General features: G+C 53.9%; 1 protein-coding gene and 1 long non-coding RNA gene across 3 annotated transcripts in view; both read left to right on the plus strand.

Moving 5' to 3' along the window:
• TFAP4 (transcription factor AP-4) overlaps positions 1–20,791 on the plus strand; it is a 50,371-nt gene that overhangs the window by 16,788 nt on the left and 12,792 nt on the right. Inside the window, exon 1 of one of the 2 annotated variants that reach the window (XM_070568609.1) lies at positions 1,060–1,286. The exons of the other annotated variant lie outside the window; for it this stretch is intronic. Coding sequence (XP_070424710.1) covers positions 1,075–1,286 — 212 coding nt within the window. The 5' untranslated portion in view covers positions 1,060–1,074. Of the gene's footprint in view, positions 1–1,059; positions 1,287–20,791 lie in introns of those variants that run through there. 2 annotated transcript variants of the gene reach the window in all.
• Positions 1,675–10,812, plus strand: LOC139074921 (uncharacterized). The gene is made up of 4 exons (XR_011524921.1): positions 1,675–1,813; positions 6,929–7,006; positions 7,199–7,579; positions 10,568–10,812. It is a non-coding gene; the product is annotated as an uncharacterized lncRNA (long non-coding RNA).

Below are 20,791 nucleotides of genomic sequence, written 5' to 3' on the forward strand. Positions count from 1 at the left end.
TGGGACAATGTCTCTGCAGGACTCACCTGACCCTCAGGAAACTAGTCTTAGAGGGCCTGATGTGCTCAGCTTTTGGAGTTCTGGAGGTCAAGGCCTGCATGCTAGCATGGGGCTGAGGGTCCTGGGATGGAGGTGGGGGGGTGACATTGGAGGTGGAGATGCCCATGCTGGCTTCTCTGCCCCCTAGAAGAGCCCCCGAGCTCCTTCATCAGTGCCGGCTTCGTGATCATTCACCTGTGCAGTCACACAAGCCTGGCACTTAGAAGGTCTCATGCTTGGCTGAATGTTCTGCCATCACCACCTTGAAATTCTTCATCTCTTTTGAACACAGGGCCCAGCATTTTCATTTTTCACTGGGTCCAGCAAGTTATAGAGCCTGTCCTGCCTTTGTGCTTTGGTTTCCCCCAGTGTATAGCTTTTCCCTGAACGGGGGCTTCCGACGCACTCCTCAGCCACGCCCAGCCAGCTAGGATTGCCTTAGGTAAGCCCATTTCCTAATGGCGGGCAAGCAGCTGCCCCGGCTACCCAATGGGACCAACCTCTCCGAAAAAGCCCGAGGCCGGCTGTGCGATGGTGGGTAAGTCACTCAACTTTCCTGAGCTTCTGGCTATGATAATATTGTACTTACCTCAGTTGGACTGTTGGGAGGGTTAAAAGAGGTATTTCATATAAAGAGCACAATGCCTGGCACAAAATAAGTCCTCTATAAATTAGAACTACTAGTGTGTTTTAAAAATGAGGATTATTAGGGGCGCTAACTTGGAGGGCGGGAGGGAGGGAGGGGTCGGCTCCGGATCCCTACGGACCTGCCCCAGGAAGGAGGAGCCGCCCCTCCCGTGGCCCCGCCCCCCTGCCTTCCGAGGGAGGAGACCCCCCTCCAGGGCAGGGACGAGGGGGCGGAGGAGCGGGAGCCACACATTTTTGAGTCGTGACCAAGTGGAAACTCCCTCCCTGAGGCGGAAGCCGGGGGCGCCCCACTGGGGCCGGAGCCTCCGCCGGGGCGGGATCCTCGGGCCGGGGGTGGGGCGCCGCGGGGGACCCGGGCCCCGCCCCTCACCCGCCTCATGAATATGAATGAGCCGGCTGGGGCGAGCGGAAGTGCGGGGCGGCCCCGGCCAGACTGGCCCCGCCCCCGCCGCCGGCCCGGGGCCTGGGGGCGTGGCCTGGCCTTGGACGCCCCGCCCACCGCCCCGCGCCGGGCCTCCTTCCGGCGGGCGCGCCCCGGACGTGACCTCGCGGGCGCGCGCCGGAGCCGCCCTTGGGAGGCGCCCGCGCCCCCCGCACAGGTAGGGCCGCCCTTTGTCCCCGGCGCCGCCCCCTGGAGCCTGGTCCAGCCTCCAGCGCCGGCTCGGGTACCCAGTATGCGCTCCTCATCTTGCTCTGGCCCGGCCTGGGCGACCCCAGGGCGGGGTCCGCCGCTGAGCCGGGCCCCCAGGGCGCCCGCGGCTGGGGAGACGCGACGGGGATCCTTCCTTCCCGCTGGCGTGGCGCACAGGATGGAGGGTGCGGCACAACCTGCCCTCAGGGGGCTTAAGTTCCAGAGCGAGAGAGGCCAAGGGGTGAACCACTCCAATGTCCAGTAGTCAGACGAGTGTCAGGGTCGGGAGAAACGCGGGGAAGGGCATCAAGCAGGCGGCCAGGGAGCGTCCCTGAGAAGGTGACTTTTGAGTCAAGACCTGGAGGAAGGAGGGAACAAGCCGGTGCCTGGGGGTCTGAGGAGCCGCAGGGCGTTGAGGCCGCTGTGGCTGGAGTGGAGAGGGAGAGAGCGTGATGAGGATGGAGTAATGATAGTAATGGCTCTCCTGTCGACTAGGTGAGTAGGTGCCGGCGACGTGCTAGCTGCTGTACGCATATTATTTCCGTTCATCCTCAGGACAACCCGGACCTCCCTCCTGGGCCCTACCGTTAGCTGGGAGGAAACTGGGCTCTGGGAGGTTGAATAACTTGCCCAAGGTCACAGCACTGGAGCCCAAGGAGACTGACGTCATTGTCTGAAACACGCCCTGGAGACCTTGAGAAGACAGGTCCTCTTTGCTGCCCCTCAGTTTCCTCCCAAAGTGCTAGAGGGAGAGGGTGGTGACTGACCTCCTGAAGGGAGGGATGTGCAGGCAGGGTTCTTTTTGCTGACAGTCTGCCCCAAAGCTGCTGTAATGCATATCCAGCCATTGGGGCCCTGAGACCGGTGCACAGTTGAGGGTGCACAGATGAGGGTGTAGAGGGAGCCTTCCCGGACGTCTGATCTCCTGGGAGAGGCTTTTGTTGTCTGGGAAGCACTTGTCACCCCTCCAGGCTCTGGAACAGGTACAAGTGGCTTTGGGGGAGGGAGGGCGGAAGGCCCAGAGCCTGGAAGAGTCTGCTTCTGGAAGTTGGGATGGGGTGGAGAGCCCAGGATGGCTGAGTGCTCTGGAGCAGGAGCGGTAACAAAGGCGGTGTCAGCCAGGCAGGCTGTGTGTACTCACCAGCAACTGCAGAACAAGCAGAATCACCCAGACGTCCCTGTGAGCCTGGAGAGATGAACACACACAAAACCCGCCCAAGTCTACGCCTGCCAGCCGGTTCTCTGACCACCCCCCAGAGGAGCCGCGAAGGGCCTCGGGGTTGCCAGTCGGGGCCCTGCCGGCTGTGCTGACCACTGCTCTGCTGGGGGTGGGGGTGGGGTGTTTTGTGCTCCTGTGAAAATCTGCCTGTGCCTCTGGTCCCAGGCAGGCTTGTGGGTTTCTAATGGGGGCAGAGATGGCGAGTCTTTTGCAGTTTGCCCCTTCTCCCGCCTGCCACAGTTTCTAGTCTTGGCTTTTGGTCTGTGGTGTGAAATGTGGCCCTGAGGAGTGGGACCCAGCCTTCTGTGTCTGAGCCTCAGGTCCTCAGGCAGTCAGAGGTCCTGGGGGTACAGGACTAGGGGGGGAACTTCCTATGAGGCCTGTTTGGTAGATGAGAAAGAGGCTCGGAGAGGTTAAGTGGTTTGCCAGAGAGCACACAGCTATAAAGAGAGACGGGATCCAAGTCCAAACTGTTTGACTCCTCAGGGAGTGGATTCACCTCACTAGAGGGGATATACTTTGCGTTTGGCTTGGAGATCCCCCCCCTCCACACACACACATACACACATTCTGGGGGTATAGGGATGGCAGAGGAGATGACGTGCAGGGGACAGAGACACTTTCTGCTCTTCTCAGCGACACAGTCCCCAGGCCTTGTCCCCAGTCCTTTGTGTCTGGATGGAATCAGTCCAGGTTCTAGGGTAGTACTGGTGCAGGTGGGGCCAGAAGCACCTTAGGGGGCGCCTGGCAGGGTCATCCAGCCAGGGCTTCCTCCTCATGAAGTCTGGGACTTTGGTCTTAGAGCTAGGCCCACTGGGTAAATGACTCCACCTAGGTGCCCGGGACCCATCTGGCCTTGAACTAAGGGGCCAGCTGGGAGTGTGGTGGTGCCCAAGTGGAGGGAGAGAGGTCGTGAGACCACTGTGGATAGAATGCTGGAAGGAGATGAGGGTGGTCCCCTCAGCAACCCCTGTGGGCCAGGGCTTGTGGCCAACAGTTGCTCTCTGTACATTGTTGTATACTGGTGTTGAGCTGGTCCCTCATTCCCTCCAGACTCCTCACCTCCCTGGCGATCTTCTGAGTCTTAAAGCCTCTGTGGGTTCTCAAATTGGACATGCTAAACCAGTAAGTGCAGGATGGGGCCCAGGGATCTGCATTTTTAACAAGCTCCCAAGTGATTATGATGCACGTGGTCCTCTGACTAAACCTGGAAAACCACTGTCCTGGACCTCCCAGCCAGGCAGCCACGAGAAACCCCTTCCGGAGCCTTCTGGCAGATCGGAGCCTGGGGTGTGTAATTGTTTTCCACGACTGGATTTAAATGCATTCCAGTCTCCGTTGGGGCGCTGTCATCAGCTGAGCTGTTCCCCTGTTTAAAATAAATGATGAAGTCTCAAGGGAAAGCCCTGTCTCCAACCCTCCCCCGCCAAGTTTCCCAAAAGAGCAGGCTGTGCTAGATCACCCACTTACTGCTCAGCTCCTTGCTCTGTCCTAAGCTGTCCGCTCATGCAGATGTCACACGGAGACCCCTCAGCTGCTTCTCCAACAGCCTGTGGTTCTCCTCACCTCCTAAAGCCCTTCAGGGTGTGCTCCTCCTCCCCACCTGCCCGTGGCCCTAAAACCAGGTGTTTCCTACCCTTCTGGCCTTGGACCTTCTTAGTTGGATGCTTTTCCTCAGCTGCAGAGGCAGAAGTGAGGGGAACCCCCATCTCTGTTCAGGAGAGTCCCCAACATTTATACCCAGCCTCTGGGGTGCACCAGGCCTACTGTTTTAGGGGCTAGCTTGGTATCTCCCCTTGGCTAGCCCACTGGGGCTCTTCCACACTGGCTCTTTGAGGGGCCAGCCGGGTGGCGTAGTGGTTAAGTTCATGTGCTCCGCTTCAATGCCCAGGGTTCAAACGTTGGGATCATGGGCGTGGACTGACACACCGCTCATCAAGCCACACTGTGGCTGTGTCCCACATACAAAATAGAGGAAGATTGCCACAGGTGTTAGCTCAGAGACAATCTTCCTCACGAAAGAACCCCAGAAAAACAAAAACCAGGCTCTTTGATTTGAGGGGAATCTGGCTACACCTGTCACCCTAGGGTGGTCCAGCCAGTGTGGGTTCTACGTAGCTCTTTCTCGAAGCTGCCCACCCTGACAGAGGAAAGAGCACCTGCCATCTTTAAGGAGGCCCATCTCAGTAGCCAGGCTTCCCTGCCAGAAACTTCTGACTTCTTTTTGCTTCCCTGATAGAACTGTCCCTGAGCCCCCCACCCCGCTGGTGTCTGTTCTAGTGCCCCAGGCTTGCAGCCTCGCAGTCTCTCTGCATCTCGCCCCTACCTGCTCCCCCTCCAGGCTTGTTCAGCTTCCACCTTGGCAGCATCTCTCACGCCAGGAAGCTTCCCTAAGGGAGTTCTCCTTAGGGAATTCCCCAGTGGCCTGCCCACTTTGCTGAGAGCTGGACACTGAGCCCAGGGGCATCAGTTGAAGGGGCAGGCCCCCTCTGGACCAGCCCTTCCGTCACCTGCTCTAAGACTGCCCAGCTTTCCTCCATCTGTGTTAGGGGCCATGTGGCGTTGGGTCAGTGTCCCTGGCCAGCGTCAGGGGTCTTGGTTCAGATCCTGGTTTTGCCCTAACCAGCCCTGTGAGCCAACAGATTCCTTGAGCCCTCGGAGTTCCGGTTTCCTGGTCTGTAACATCAAAGCTGGTAATAGTCCTATCTCACAAGGATCTTGTGAGGACGGACGTTACATGACCTCATCTCTAGGTGTCCTTAGCACATAATATTGCCTGATCTGTATTATCACATTTAATCCTCAAAACCACCCGGCTGGGTAGATCATCACTGTCAGGCCCATTTTGTAGGTGAGAAGAGGAAGGCTCAGAGAAGCCCAGTGATTTGCCCATGGCACACAGCTATAAAGTAGCAGAGGTGGGACTCAAGTGCAAACCACTCCAGAGCCTGAACTTCTAACCGCTAACCCCCTCTCTGGGTTCTCGTTCTTTGTCTATCTACAGCATGCCTGCTGCCTCAGGGATAGCAGTGAACGAACAGATGAGGCTCTCGCTTGCATTACATTACATCGCAGTGTGAGCACAGATAGGAAGAGAGGTGTAGGAACTTGGTGGAGCCCCCTCTTCCTCACTGTCTGCCCTGGGGGCACAGACCAGGAGTCCTGTCTGATTCCCCACTGCGCCTTGAACCTGAAGGCCTGCGGGTGGTGGGCATTGGCTGGATTGCACTGGATTTAGGTTTGACCTTGTGAAGGAGGATGTGGCTCACAGCAGGACCTGGTGTAGGGTTTGAAGGCATTGGAATCCTCGGGGGTGGGGGCAGTGTGGGCATGGAAGGAACCAGGTGAGTCACAGGCCAGGCTGAGGGCAAGCTTTATTAGGGAACTGCCTGCAAATCAAGACCCCCCTGTGCTATACCACTTCACAGCCCCCAGGATGGCCTTGACAAAAGAGGAGGGGCAATAACAAGTGCAGAGGAGGGTAGGGAGGAACTGGAGCCCTTGCACACTGCCAATGGGATTGTCCAATGGGGCAGCCACTTTGAAACAGTCTGGGGGTTCCTCAACTTAGAGTCACCATTTGACCCAGCGATCCCATTCCTGGGTATATACCCCAGAGAAGTGAAAACACATGTCCACACAAAACTTGTACACAGATGTTCGTAGTTGCATTCTTCATGATAGCCAGAGGGTGGAAGTAACCCAAACGTCCATCAACAGATGAATGGATAAACAGTTGTGGTCTGTCCACACACTGGAATGTTATTCAGCCTTAAAAAGGAATGAAGTACTGGTGGATGCTATAACCCGGATGAACCTTGAAAACAAGATGCCCAGTGAAAGAAGCCAGATGCAAAAGGCCATGTACTGTATGATTCCGTTCTATGAAATGTAGGCAAACCTATAGACAGAAAGTAGATGAGTGGTTGCCAAGGGCCGGTGGCGGGGGAGATTGGGGGTAACTGCTACGCAGTGCAGGGTTTCTTTTTAGGGTAAGAAAAATATTCTAAACTTGATTATGATGATGGTTGTGCAACATTGTGAATATACTGAAAACCACTGAATTGTATACTCTAAAATGGTAAATTGATTGGTATGTGAATTATATCTCAATAAAGCTTTTATTAAAAAATATGAGCCAGACTTCCCACGTTAGTGCTGACAGCAGGCAGAAGGAAGAGGACTCAAGAACTCGCCGAGGGATTGGGGGAGATACTTTGAGGTTCCGTTGCTGCTGTTCTCGTGAAATGATGGCTGAGACGGGACTCTGTAGAGGAGCTTTCGGTTCATCCTTCCGGCCTCAGTTTACATGTTACCCCTGAGAGAGGCCCCCAGAACCTTCCCTTTGTCACTTATTGTCCATTTCACCCCATTCTTTCTTTCCTTTATAGCTCTTCCCACACTTGGAATTGATTTCTGTCCATGGACCCAATCTTGTCTGACTCTCTTGCTGGGCTGAGTTCCACGAGGTGGGGGCTTGTCTATATCTCGTTCACCGCAGAGAAGGTGCTGGATGAATACCTGTTGAATGAATGAATGCATGTCTACTGGGGGTGGTCTGGGCTGGGGTCGGTGCTCGCTGCAGAGGAGGGAGCGAGCAGAGCAGATCAGGGTGTCTCCTGGCCCCAGTGGCTTTCTTTTTCTCTCTGTTCCACTTCCAGGAGAATGTCTGTGGAAAGGAAGCCCAAAGCCTGGTCTGGGTCTGGCTGGGAAGAGGCGCGCGGGGAGGGGAGGGGAGAGGAGGGGAGTGGGGGCGAGCAGGCCTGGGGAGGAAGTCTGCAGCCCCAGGCTGCCCTGCTGAGGGCGGCGTCTGTGTTTGCACCTTTGGAATGTGGCTGACTCACTCTGGAGGGAGCCCTGTGCAGCCACCGCTGCCGCCTTGGATCCGACATCTGGAGGCTGAATTCCAGGAGGAGAGAGACAGATTCCTGCAAGCAGATGCCAGCTTTGAAGGTCAAACTGAGCGATGGAGCTGCTGTGAGAGGAGGCGAGAGGGTCCAACACTCCCCTCTAGGATTCCCCCCCAGGATTCTGGGAGAGAGGTGAGGCCCCCTCCCGGCATAGTCCCAGCCCCTAAGCTATGAGATCCTCTAAGGGGACAGCCTGGAGCAGGGAAACAGCCTAGCTCTGCAGTCAGACGTGGGTTCAAAGACCGGTTACTTAACAGCTCATATAACTGCAAAGGCCAAGGGCTTAGCTGGTCCAGGCCCCAGCAATGGTGCTGGGACACTGGCCTGCATCTCCTGGCCCATGTCCTCTGGTGGCTTTCCTCTCCGGCCAGCACTCCCCGAGGCCTGTGAACTCCCAGCTTGTCTCTGCCCAGGACTCCAGCAAGACCCTCTCCTCGGCCCAGTTGTGGCCCAGCACATCCTGGACACTGATTGGACAGGTCTGGGTCAGGAGCTCGTCCCAGCACAGGGCTGACACTCCTAGAACCACATGGAGAAAGTGGGACTCGGGGATCCCCCAAGGAGCCAATGCCAGGTGGTAGGCAGAAACAGCAGACACACCCACTCTGCTAAACTGCTACCACAGGCCTGGCTCTGGGGCTTGTCCCAGGCACTGTGCTCAGCTTTATGGCTTTTGCCTACCCGGTGTCCCACGGGTTCAGTTCCTTAAGCTCTCGGAAGCTCCTTTTCTTCATCTATGAAATCTCAGAGGAGTCTTTGCAGGATTGAATGAAACTGTGCAGGCAAATCCCTTGGCACCTGCCTGGCCCAGAGGAGGCCCGGTGCTGACTCGTCCGCTTCTCATTCTCTTCCCTTTACCTAGGTTCTATGCGATCTGCCCTGTGGGCTGAGAGGACGGTGCCTGTGTGCGTGTGTGTGTGCATGCGTGTGGGCAGCACCTTTTCTCTTCTCCAAGGAGTTTTGTATTGGTTGGCTTCTCCCCAGAGAGGGTTAGAGACCACACAGGACAGAGAGTGGAAGCAGGAGGGCCAGGAAAGGGATGGAGAGAGAAGCATGTGGGCCTCACCTGCAGGCCTGCAGGCTCAGGCCTGCCTCTGGGTGTCGCCTCCCTGTGCCCTCAGCTCCACCTGGGGCTGGAGGAGGGGCCCAGGTGTCCGCTCTGCTCCAGTTCTACTGAGGAGTGGCTGCCCCTGTCCATCCTATGCCACATCATAGGCGTGTCTGGTCATTTGACATTGCCGGGAGGGCCTGAATCAGGCTTGCTGATCTCTTATATTCTCTCTTCTCCTGGAACCCTGGAACCGGGGAGTGGGTCAGAAGGGGACCCCAGGCCTGGGCTTCTCAGAAGAGGAAACTCAGTGCCTAGCGTAGTCTGAGCCTCTCCCACACCTCGGGAGAAGCCTGGAGCTTCTGGGAGGGCGGAGGGCAGGCCTACTGTGAGCTTTTTGCAGCTATTTGTGAACTGAAGTAGAGCACCTCCCAGAATCTGCTTGGGGCACATGGAGCCCTGGAATGAGTGTGCCACCCTCTGGGCTTGGCGCCCTCCGCTGCTGCCAGCCCTGCCCGGTGGCACAGGTCCACGGGTGCCTGCTCGTCCTGTCCTCGCCAAGCCACCCAAGTCCTCTGATTCTCAGCCCAAATGCCGCCTCCTTGGAGAAGCCTTTCCCATTGGCCACGAGGACCCGTGGCTCTTGTCTAAGGCAGTGCTCAGTACCTCAGCGGAGCTTAATCGGGAACACCACATCAGCCAACGTCCCCAACACAGCGATCGGCAGCCCCTGCCGTCAGTCTTTCCTCCACATCCTATGTGCACCGAGTGTGACCCCCTGTGACGGTCGTTCCAGGCTGCCAGGACCACGCTGCCTGGCTCTCTTATGGATGTTGAACGTTCTTTAATGTGTTCATCGGTTCTCTTCCATTATACGACAGACTCTCTGACATTGAAGGACATAGTAATAATGAGAGCCACATTTTCTGAACTCTTACTAACTTTTTTTTAAAAATTGAGATATAATTCACATTACTATAAAAGTCACCCCTTTAGGCGCTGGCCCTGTGGCCGAGTGGTTAAGTTTGTGCGCTCCACTTCGGTGGCCCAGGGTTTCACCAGTTTGGATCCTGGGCACAGCATGGCACCGCTCATCAGGCCATGCTGGGGCTGCGTCCCACATAGCACCACCAGAAGGACCTAGAACTGGCATATACAACTACGTACTGGGGGGCTTTGGGGAAGAAGAAGAAGACGGAAAAAAAAGAAGATTGGCAACAGATGTTAGCTCAGGTGCCAATCTTAAAAAAAAAAGTCACCCCCAGCAGTTTCGTTACTTGTAACAAATGTCCCACTCGGATGGGTAATGTTGATAATGGAGGATGTATGCATGTGAAGGGGGCAGGCGGTGTATGGGAAATCTCTGTCCCTTCTGCTCAGTGTTGCTGTGAACTTAAAACTGCTTTAAAAAAAATAAAATCGATTAAAAACAAAAAAGAAACACTGAACCCATCCGCAGTCACTCCCCATTGCTCTGTCCGCCCAGCCCTTGGCAATCACCAATCTGCTTTCTGTCTCTACAGACACTACATGGCCTTTTCGTGTCTGGCTTCTTTCACTGAGCATCACGTTCTTGAGGTTCATCCATGTTGTAGCATTATTAGTACTTTGTCCATTTTTACGGGTGGATAATATTCCATTGTGTGGATGGACCACATTTGTTTATCCATTCATCCATCAGTAGATGTTTAAGTTGTTCCTGCCTTTGGCTGTCGTGACTAGTGCTGCTGTGAACATGGATGTACAAGTTTTTGTGAAGACGAAGGTTTTCAGTCTAAGTGCTTTTTTTTTTTGAGGAAGCTTAGCCCTGAGCTAACATCTGCTGCCAATCCTCCTCTTTTTTCTGAGGAAGACTGGCCCTGAGCTAACATCTGTGTCCATCTTCCTCTACTTTCTATGTGGGACGCCTACCACAGCATGGCTTTTGCCAAGCAGTGCCATGTCCGCACCCGGGATCCAAACTGGCAAACCCTAGGCTGCCAAAGCAGAACATGTTCACTTAACCGCTGCGCCACCGGGCCGGCCCCTCCATCTAAGTGCTTTTTGACAGACACCTCATTTAATCCTCACAGCAGCTCTACGTGTCCATCTGGCACGACACCGCCTTCTGCACATGAGGAAACCAAGGCTCGGAGGGGAGTCAAGTTCACACAGCTGGAAGTGGTGGAGCTGGGATTCTGCAGCTCCGGGCCACCAGGACCCCGTGATGCCTACTAAGGTGTTTCTGTTCATTTTTAGCAGAGCCTTGCCGAACCCTGTCCACAGTAAATGTTGCTGACTCTTGAAACAAGGGCCATGCAAACTTCAAGCCCCTGAAGCGCTCTGTGATCTGTTAAGGAGAGCTCCGGTCACCTGCTCTTTGGAGATCCTGTGGCCCCAGGGGACATAACTTGGGGGGTTACAGGAGGTTCCTACCTCCGCAGAATCGTCATCCACAGATCCGAGTGGGACAGGCATTTCCCCTGCTTCCTCTGGATGCTGTTCTCAGCCGCACCACCTTGTGGGGCAGCAAGCCGAAACATTACTGGCCCTGTGCTTCATCTACAGCCGCTTTCCTGGGGTCCCTGGGCTGCCTTTCATCTCTTGCCTTCTTGGATTGGCACATAGACATGTGTTCACCTGCTAGTGAACTCTGCTTCTTCCACCTTCCCTCAGGTCATGGTGGGCAAGCGTTTGAGTCCTGCCATCAGATAAGCCCAGGTTCAAGTCAGCTTTGTCACCCTGGCTTTGTGGCTTCGGGCAAGTTTCTGAACTTCTCTGAGCTTCCGTTTGCTCATCTATAATGGGGGTCACAATTATATACCTACTGAGACACTGGTACCGTGGTTGTGGGATTGACTAAGAGATGGGAGATGGGGTGCTCACACAGTGCCCAGCACCTCGCACACACTTGGGAGGCACAGTCAGTCCTCACTGCAAAGGCAAGCTTGCAGCGGGCCCGGGGAGGGAGTGGGGAGCTTTGTGCGTCTCCCTGCCCCTGGAGCAGCGGGAGGCTCCCATGACTCAGTTCTGGCCAAGGAGGGGGAAGGCCAGGCCTCTGAGATCGGGGCCCCAGGGGACCTCTGCGTCCTCCTCCCTCTCTGCCCTCTGCCCGTCTCCCCACCCAGTGCTTCCGGCAAAACTGGGCAGGGCCCAATGCAGTCTCTGTTGGTCCCCTGGGCACGGCCCACCCCTTCCCCAGATCTGCAGCATGGACCTGCTGCCCCAAGGGCTTGGGTGCTGTCGGTGATGGTGGAGCCCCCTAAGTGGGTGCCACGGCCATCGGCCTGAGGCAGGAGAGGGGAGGACCTCCTCTGGCTGCCGGAGCGGAGCCGCGGGCTCCTGCCAGGGAAACCCTCTCTCCTGGCCGCTGCTGTTCAGCCTTTCCCAGCCCTGGCCCTCTCCTCCTGCTTCTCACATTTCAGCTTCTGAGTTACTGGCACCGCTGCTGCTGCTGCCGCTGCTGCTCAGGCCACTGCACCAGACAGACGTTAACTCCCCGTGTGCTGGTGGTGGCAGCAGCAGAGCCGGAAATGGGCTCGAGGTCCAGAGGTGCTGGGGGAGGAGAGAGCGGTCCAGAAACCAGTCCCTTTACTCCAGCCGGTTCCCCTCCGGAGATCTTACCTCCCTCCTTCCTCCCTGTCTGCCCAGACTTGAAGCTGGAATCTTCCCGACCTCCAGTTGTTCCTTGGTTTGGGCACCGACAGTCGACCACAGCATGTGGGTTCTCTATCACCGTGTCCTTGACCTTGCCCTTTCACGAAGACCGGTTTTCTCCCTCCACATCCTTCACCGCACCCAGGCTGGCTCCCCTCTTGTATCCGACCTTACCTGGCCAGGGCTGGGCTGCCAGTACCAGGTGAAGTCTGGAGTCCTGGGGCTGGCCTGGAAGCTGTCTTGCGGGACAGCAGCACAGGCGGTCGTGAGGACTCTGAAGGCCACCAGCACTGGCACTGACCACCAGGATGATCTTGGTCACTAGGACTCGGGTGCTGCAATGAGAATGAGACAGCAAATGCAAGTAAGGCTGCCAGAGCAGCATCTGGCCCACGGTGGGCACAGACCACTCGTGCTCACGTACACATGTGTCTCCCCACACACTGGGCTCTGAGCCCACCCCGCCCCAGGGACAGCTACTCCCGTTTTCCTGGCTGCCCCCTCCTTCACAGCCCACCAGGTCTGCTTTTTTATCAGAGCAGCCTCTCTCCCTCCCCTGACCTGGCCAGTCCCAGCCTGTCCTTTTCCAGCCTCAAATGGGATTTAACATCCTGCCTTCTCTCCCTCACCTCTGTTCACTCCTCTGGAGGAGAGGCGACTGCCCGAGAAGGAGGAGGATGACACTGGACATCCTCTCCCAGCTCAAGAGCACCCCCAGTTGTCCTCTTCCTATATCCCTCTGCTTCCTGCCTTTCTCCTGAACCCCAAATGCTCCCTCTCAGTTTCTTGGGCACCTCTGCTGACACTTGGCCCTCTCTGGCTGCACCCCCTTGGTCCCTGGGCTGACTTACTCTCCTTTTCTATTGACCAGAGGCCCTGAGTTTCTGTCCTCCCCTTCCCCCTGCACACCCTGGTCCCACCTGTATCCCATGCCTCGAGTTCCTGGTCTGCCCAGTGAGATGGTTATAACTGTCCCATCTGCTTACAGAGAATCAACTGAGGAAGCGGTCAGACAGCCATTTCTGTCTAAAACCAAACCAGTCCAGCCGGGTGGCCATACATTGAATTTTCATAAAGGGAATGCGCCTAATTGAAGCACAGTACCTGGTTCCTCCTTGTTGCCATGTTGAAGAGCAGAGACGTTTCCCTGGGGGAAAAGTCCCCGACTTTTGGGAGGTGAAAACATTCCTATGGAGTGTGGAGGAGGAGGGTCTGAAAGCTGAGGAGACCCGGGACAGGGCAGGCCGATGGAGGGAGGGGAGAGGTGAGGGCAGGAGCCCACCCAGGGGCCTGGGAACATGGGGAGCAGGGCCAGAGAGAGGGCATGGGGGCACCCCCAGGTGGACTCCTGACCCCTTTGCAAGGGCTTGCTTATGAACAAAGTGAATCAGATCGGGCTGGTCGAAGGAAGTGGGCATCGAGAGGTCAGGGCCTTCGGGACCCTGGTGCCCCAGGGAAATGTAGGGCCTTGTGGGTGTGGGGAGGCTGGCGGTCAGCACCTCCCCAGGGTGCCTGCCTTGGGTTCCCCAAATGTGTTCACGCGCTGCCTGCCCACAAGGCATGGTGTGTGCTGGGCGCCCTCTAGTGGTTGGGGGACCCCAGCCTTGTTGGCCCAGAGATCTCCCTGTGGCTAGGGCAGGAAAGGGGGCTAGGGCACTGGTGGATATTGGGATTTGCTCCAAACCCCAATAGGGGCATCTGACCCCCAATCTGCCTTCCTTGGAGCATTCAAGATCCTTTCCCACCTGGGACTTTTTGCTTCTATGGGGCCTCATCCCTGTTCCAACAGCTGGCATCCACTATCGCCCCCGGCCCCCCACCCCTCCATGCAGGCTGGGGTTCCCCATGTGCACCACAGCATGCTGGGGCCTGAAAGGCCATCTGGTCCCTCTCCCCACTCTTTGCATATTTGTGTACAGGAAGAAGCCTCAAATTCGGGTTGGGGCCCTCGATTCTGGTTTAGGTTCCATCTCCAGTTCTCTGTGTGTCCTTAGGGAAGTCCCTTAACTCTCTTTGTACATCCTTCATGTTCTCTCCATCTGTGGTGGCAGAATTCTCCTAGAACCTCCAGTGATCTTTGCCCTTGTCCACTCCCCTCCCACTGAGCGTGGGCAGAACCTGTGAATGTGGTATCACATCGTGGTTAGGTTGTGTTATACGGCACATACAGAGAATTTATCCAGGTGGGCCTGCCCTAATCACACCAGCCCTTTAAAAATAGAGAGTTTTCTCTGGCTGCTTGTGGAAGAGGAAATGAGAGAGATTTGAAGCAGGAGAAGGATCAACGTATGGGACACCCTCTGTTGCTCAGATGGAGGGGGCCACAGGGCAGAGACCTGAGAATGGCCTCTAGTCACTCAGAGCAGTCCCCAGCTGACAGCCAGCAAGACAATGGGGACCTCAGTCCTACAGCTGTGAGGAACTGAATTCTGCTGACAACCAGTGAGCTTGGAAGAGGACCCAAGCCCCAGATGAGATTGCAGCGCTGGCCAACCCCTGGATTTCAGCTGGCGAGCAGAGAACCCAGCCACACCGTGCTGGCCCTCTGACCTCCTGAACTGTGCAGTAATCAACCGTGCTGTTTTAAGGCAATAAATTTGTGGAAATTTGTTACGCAGCAACAGGAAACGAATACATCATCTGTCCCAAAAGAACAGTATTCTAGATACACGTGTACACAAAAGTTTAAAAATGAGAAAAATTGATTCCCCCTCCACACGGGTGCTACATAGAGTCAAGCCTGCAGCAGCCGCCTGTGCTGCCAGTCCTCCCTCCTGGCCACAGGTTAAATCCCCCTTTTTGGGGCTCACATGACTCACACTAATTTCCAACCAGCCTGGGATGAGGGCAGGTTTGTTCTGAGAAAGGTTGTGCTGATGGCACCATCAGAGCAACCAGGTCCCATTTTGGCCGAAGAAAGGAGCCCTGGAACCTTCAGATCTAGGATCTGGGGGATCCCATGATTTCTGGGGCTCTCTGGATTTCTGGCCATCTTTAGGGTCAATAAAGCTGTATTTATTTTGCTGAGGAAGATTCGCCCTGAGCTAACATCTGTGCCAATCTTCCTCTATTTTATATGTGGGCCGCTGCTACAGCATGGCTGACAAGTGGTGTAGGTCCACGCCCAGGATCTGAACCCGCAAACCCAGGTCGCCAAATTGGAGTGCACTAAAGGTAACCACTATGCCATGGGGCTGGCCCCAAAAATGTTTTTAAATAATGGCTTTATTAGATGTAATTCACATACCATATTATTCACCTAAGTAAAGTGTACAATTATTAGTGTATTCACAGGTTGTGCACCCACGACCATACTCAACTTGGGAACATTTTCATCAGCCTGCAAAGAAGCCCCCCATACCTATTAGCAGTCCCTTCCCTTTTCCCTCTGACTCCTTCTCATTCCCTGACAGCCACTAATCTGCCTTCTGTCTCTATGGATTTGCCTATTCTGGACATTTCATAGAAATGGAATTGTACAATATGTGGCCTTTTACTTCTGTCTTCTGTCACTGAACATAATGTCCTCAAGGTTCATCCATGTTGTAGCAGATATCAGTACTCCATTCCTTTTTTGTTTATCAACTTTATTGAGATATCATTCACTTACCATACAACTCACTGATTTAAAGAGTACAAGTCAATGTGTTTAGTACATCACGGAATTTGTGCAACCATCATTACAGTCAATTTCAGAACAATTTTGTCACCGCAAAGAGAAACCCTGTACCCATTAGCAGTCACTCCCCATTCTTTCCTCCCCCTAGCTCCTGGCAACCATTCCTTTACTTCCTGTCTCTATGGATTTGTCTATTCTGGACAGTTTGTATAATGGAATCACACAGTATGTGGCCTTTTGTGACTGGCTTCTGTCACTTAGCATGTTTTCAGGGTCATCCATGTTGTGGCGTGTGTATCAGTACTTCATATGTTTTTGTGGCTAATACTCCACTGTATGGATAGACCACATTTTATATATCCCTTCATCACTAAAGCCTGTTGATGACTCTCATCCAGTCCTCTTACCTGGAATTTGGGGGCAAGGCTGGGGGAAGGGGAGCAAGTGGGAAGAAAGGGAGCTGGGTGCTAGCTCAGTGGATGATAATCTGCATTTCTAACACATCGTCCATGGGCAGTTATTTGATTACACTCTTTACAGAAACTCCCCTTTTAAAGGACAAGTGGTCTGTGGGCTGATTTTCACAGCACCTGATCCTGTGCGGGGGCATTTCTCCTGTAAAGCAGGTGAGCGCCCCGTTCAATGCAAAGAACCTTATAACATGCTTGCTCTCTTGCAGCTGGGGAAAGTTTTAGCAGGGGAGGGGGGAAAGCCAGCCCCGCCTCTGTCCCTCCAAACCCTGTCATTCTCCCTGGGCCAGCTCAGACACCTCTGGCCACAGCCACCCATGGCAATCCAGTACCAGTGATGATAGCAACTACCACTTACTGATGCTGTGACATGCCAGGTGTGTCACCAATTTCCCATGACACCCTGTAAGCTAGGCGCTGTACGGCCTCTGTTTTTGTTTTTGTTTTGGTGAGGAAGATTGTCCCTGAGCTAACATCTGTGCCAATCTTCCTCTATTTTATATGTGGGATGCGACCACAACATGGCCTGATGAGTGGTGTGTAGGTCTATGCCTGGGATTCGTACCCAAGAACACCAGGCCGCCAAAGCAGAGCACGCGAACTTAACCACTACGCCACCAGGCCAGCCCCCAGACTCTGTTTTTTGAGGAAGCTGAGTCAGGTTGAGGGTTTCGCCTGGGGTCACCCTGGAACTGGGGTTCAGACAGAGCCTGGATTCTGAACCACTCTGCAAGGCTTCTAGTCCTTTCTGGAACTCTTGTCTGAAGAGCAGGGAACGTGTGTAGACAGAGATGAGGTCCGAGGAGTGTGGCCTAGGGGTGTCCCAGATGTCAAGCAAAAAAGAATTTCAAGATCCGTTTTGGTGAAGACAGAAACCAGAGCTCCATGGAGGTCACCAGTGACTCTATAGAGAGCAGTTTTCATGGAGCCTAGGGGGCGGATGAGTAGGAGGGAAGCGGGGAGGGATCATAAGCACCCACCTTGGGGAGTTCTGCCCCGAAGGAGAGCAGGGAGGGTGGTGGCTGGAAGGGGGTGTCGGGGGCGTGGGGTTTTGTTTTCTCAGTGGGAATAAGGACGGCTTATTCTTGGTGCTGGGGACCTCCCATAAAGGGCACACAGCGAGATGCAGGAGAGCAGACAGCTGCTCGAGAGATAGCTTCAAACGACACCTGTGGAGGGTTCCCCATGCAGGCACAGAGCACAGACATTCATGCAGACTCAGGGACAGGTAGGGAGGCAGAGGTGGTGACGGAGCACGTGGGATTTCTCTTCAAATTGCTTCCATTTTCTGAGAAACAGGACGTGAGGTCATGAGCTGAGAGTGAGGTGGGGAGGAGGAGGAGACGGGAGAAGGTGGAAGGGAGATTGGACCAGGGCAATAGGAAGGGATCGCCAGCCGTTCAAGGACCCACTCGAGGGTCTTGGTCCGGCATTTAAAAAGAAGACCTGTCAGCGAGGCTGTGGGGCTTCCTTTTCCCAGTCCTGTTCAGCCCTGGGGGTTAGAGGCAGAGCAGGCGAGGTTAGACTTGCAAAGAAGAGGGTATGCAAGAGGACTATATTGATGGGCTGTGAACTCTAAGCTGGATAAGGAGGGAAGTGAGAAGATAAAGGGGCAAGGCCGTGGTTGGACCAATGGGGTTGGGCCCATTGACCATTTTTGTTATTGTTTATTAATTTCTCTTATTGTGGTAAAATGTATATAGTCAGCCCTGATGGTCTAGTGGTTAAGATTTGGCACTCTCACCGCTGTGGCTGGGGGTTTGTTTCCTAGTCAGGGAACCACACCGCTCGTCTGTCGGTTGTCACACTGTGGTGGCTGCGTGTTGCTGTGACACTAAAAGGTATGCCATCAGTATGTCAAATACCATCAGGGTCCCCCATGGTGGACAGGTTTCAGTGGAGCTTCCAGACTAAGGCACACTAGGAAGAAGGACTTGGCCACCCACTTCTGAAAAAATTGGCCACGAAAACTCTGAATAGCAGTGAAGCATTGTCTGATAGAGTGCTGGAAGGTGAGAGGATGGCGCAGAAAGACCAGGCAGGGTTCTGCTCTGCTGTACACAGGGTCACTAGGAGTCGGAATCTACTTAAAGGCATTTACAACAAAAATATGTGTAAGATAAAATTTGGCATTTTAACCATTTTAAAGTTACATTTACATACAATGTAATTACATGTAAATACATGTATTCACAATATATACAATTCAGTGCATTAATTACATTGACAATGCTGTGCAGCCATCACTACTATCTATTTCCAACATTTTCCATCACCCTAAACAGAAACTTCATACCCAATAAGCAATAACTCCCCAGTCACCCATCCCCCCAGCACCTGGTAACCTCTAGTCTATTTTCTGTCTCTATGAATTTGCCTATTTTAGATATTTCATATAAATGGAATCATATGTGACCTTTTGTGTCAGGCTTATCTCACTGAGCATAATGTTTTCAAGGTTCATCCATGTTGTAGTATGTAACAGATCTTCATTCCTTTTAAAGCTGAATAAGGGCCGGCCCAGTGGTGTAGCGGTTAAGTTCATGTGTTCTACTTTGGCAGCCCAGGGTTTGTGGGTCTGGATCCCGGGTGTGGACCTACACTGCTCATCAAGCCATGCTGTGGTGGCATCCCATATACAAAATGGAAGAAGATTGACACAAATGTTAGCTCAGGGACAATCTTTCTCACACACACACACAAAATGTATATATAAAAAGCTGAATAATATTCCACTGCATGGATGGACCACATCTTGTTTATCCGTTCCTCACTTGATGGACACTGGGTTGTTCATACCATTTGGCTATTGTGAATAAGGCTGCTGTGAACACTGGTGTATAATGATCTGTCTGAGTCACTGTTTTCATTTCTTTGGATGTATGCTTAGGAGTGGAATTGCTGGGGCATATTGTAACGTCTGCCTGGTTTTGTATGGCCCACAAAATAAGAATGGTGTGGGAGACCAAATAATGGTACCCCGAGATGTTTGCATCCTAAACCCTGGTACCTGTGAATGCCACCTTGCATAACAAAAGAGGCTTTGAAGATGCGACGAAGTTAAGGATCTTGAGATGGGGAGATTACTCTGGACTAACTGGGTAGGCCCAAGGTCATCATAAAAGGGAGACACGCGGGTCAGAGAAGGAAGATGCGATGAAAGAAGCAGATGCTGAAGTGATACACTTTGAAGACGGAGGAGGGGGCCACGAGCCAAGGAACAGGGCCAGCCTCGAGAAGTTGGAAAGGCAGGGAAATGGATTTTTCCCTGGAGCCCCAGAAGGAACCAGCCCTGCTGACACCTTGATTTCACCCAAATATAACCCATTTGGACTTCTGACTTCCAGAGAATACCTTTATGTTGTTTTAAGCCACTAAGTTTGTGGCAATTTGTTACAGTAGCAATAGGAAACTATACAACTAACTTTAAGGTGCCCTTTACAGAAAAGGTTTGCTGACCCCTTATTTAGAGCAAGCAGCTGATGGGGAGAGTCAGAGGTCGAGGATCTAAGGGGTTGTGCTGAACACTCTGAGGGCTCCAGAGTGCACAGCGGACTGAGTTTAGGAGTTGGGAAGAGGGGGGGATGGGGTCAGACTAAGGGATGTACAGAGCCTCTTGGGAATAGGGGACAGCCTGGAGTTTGGGGACTTCTTGTGCTTTTACTGTAAAGAGGGGTAAGTGATGGGTGAGAGCAGGGAGCGGGGACAGTGATGGTATTTCAGGCCTTGGGGCAGGAGCTGGCTGAGCAGCCAGTGCAGGGGGGGTTGGGTTTGTGTATCTGGTTCCCTTTTTTTTAAGGAAGATTAGCCCTGAGCTAACACCCTCGCCAGTCCTCCTCTTTTTGTTGAGGAGGAGTGGTCCTGACCTAACATCCGTGCCCATCTCCCTCTATTTTTTATATATGGAATGCCTGCCACAGCATAGCCTGATAAATGGTATGTAGGTCCATGGCCGGATCCAAACGGGTAACCCCCGGCCACCGAAGTGGAGCACTGGAACCCAACTACTATGCCACTGGTCTGGCCCCTGGGTTCGTGCATCTGAGACACCAAGGACTTTCGATGAGATGGAGCCTTTGGCAGAAATGGTGAGGCCAGTCTGAGTGAGAGCATGCTCACAGGGAACCAGGCTCCCTCAGGGCAGTTCTGTAGAAGAAAGAGCATTCATTCTCCCAGCTTTCATTCATTCATTCAGGATCTGTAGACATTGCTCAGTGTACATAGTTCTGTGGCCCTCTATCATATGTTGTCTCCCAGATGTCGTCATTTCCTCGCCACATTCCCTGTCCCCACAACGAAGCCTCCCAGTGACTGTTATATTAAGCGGTCTGGGATCTGTACTTAGGGAAACTGCCCAGCAGGTTGCTTTAAGGATTGGAAAACATGCATGCAAAACTACTTGGCATCTACAAGGTGCTTGCAATATCTAACAACAATATTTCCTAATAATAACAGTAATCCTTGTTGTTAGTGTTTCAATTAGGAGGCGCGATTTGGGAGGAACCTCGAAGGCGGATGAGATTGGGAAAGGCGGTGGGCAGGAGGGAGGACATTCCAAGGCAGGCGTGGTC

The sequence above is a fragment of the Equus przewalskii genome, chromosome 12 (genome assembly GCF_037783145.1).
Source record: "Equus przewalskii isolate Varuska chromosome 12, EquPr2, whole genome shotgun sequence".
Lineage (NCBI taxonomy): Eukaryota > Metazoa > Chordata > Mammalia > Perissodactyla > Equidae > Equus > Equus przewalskii.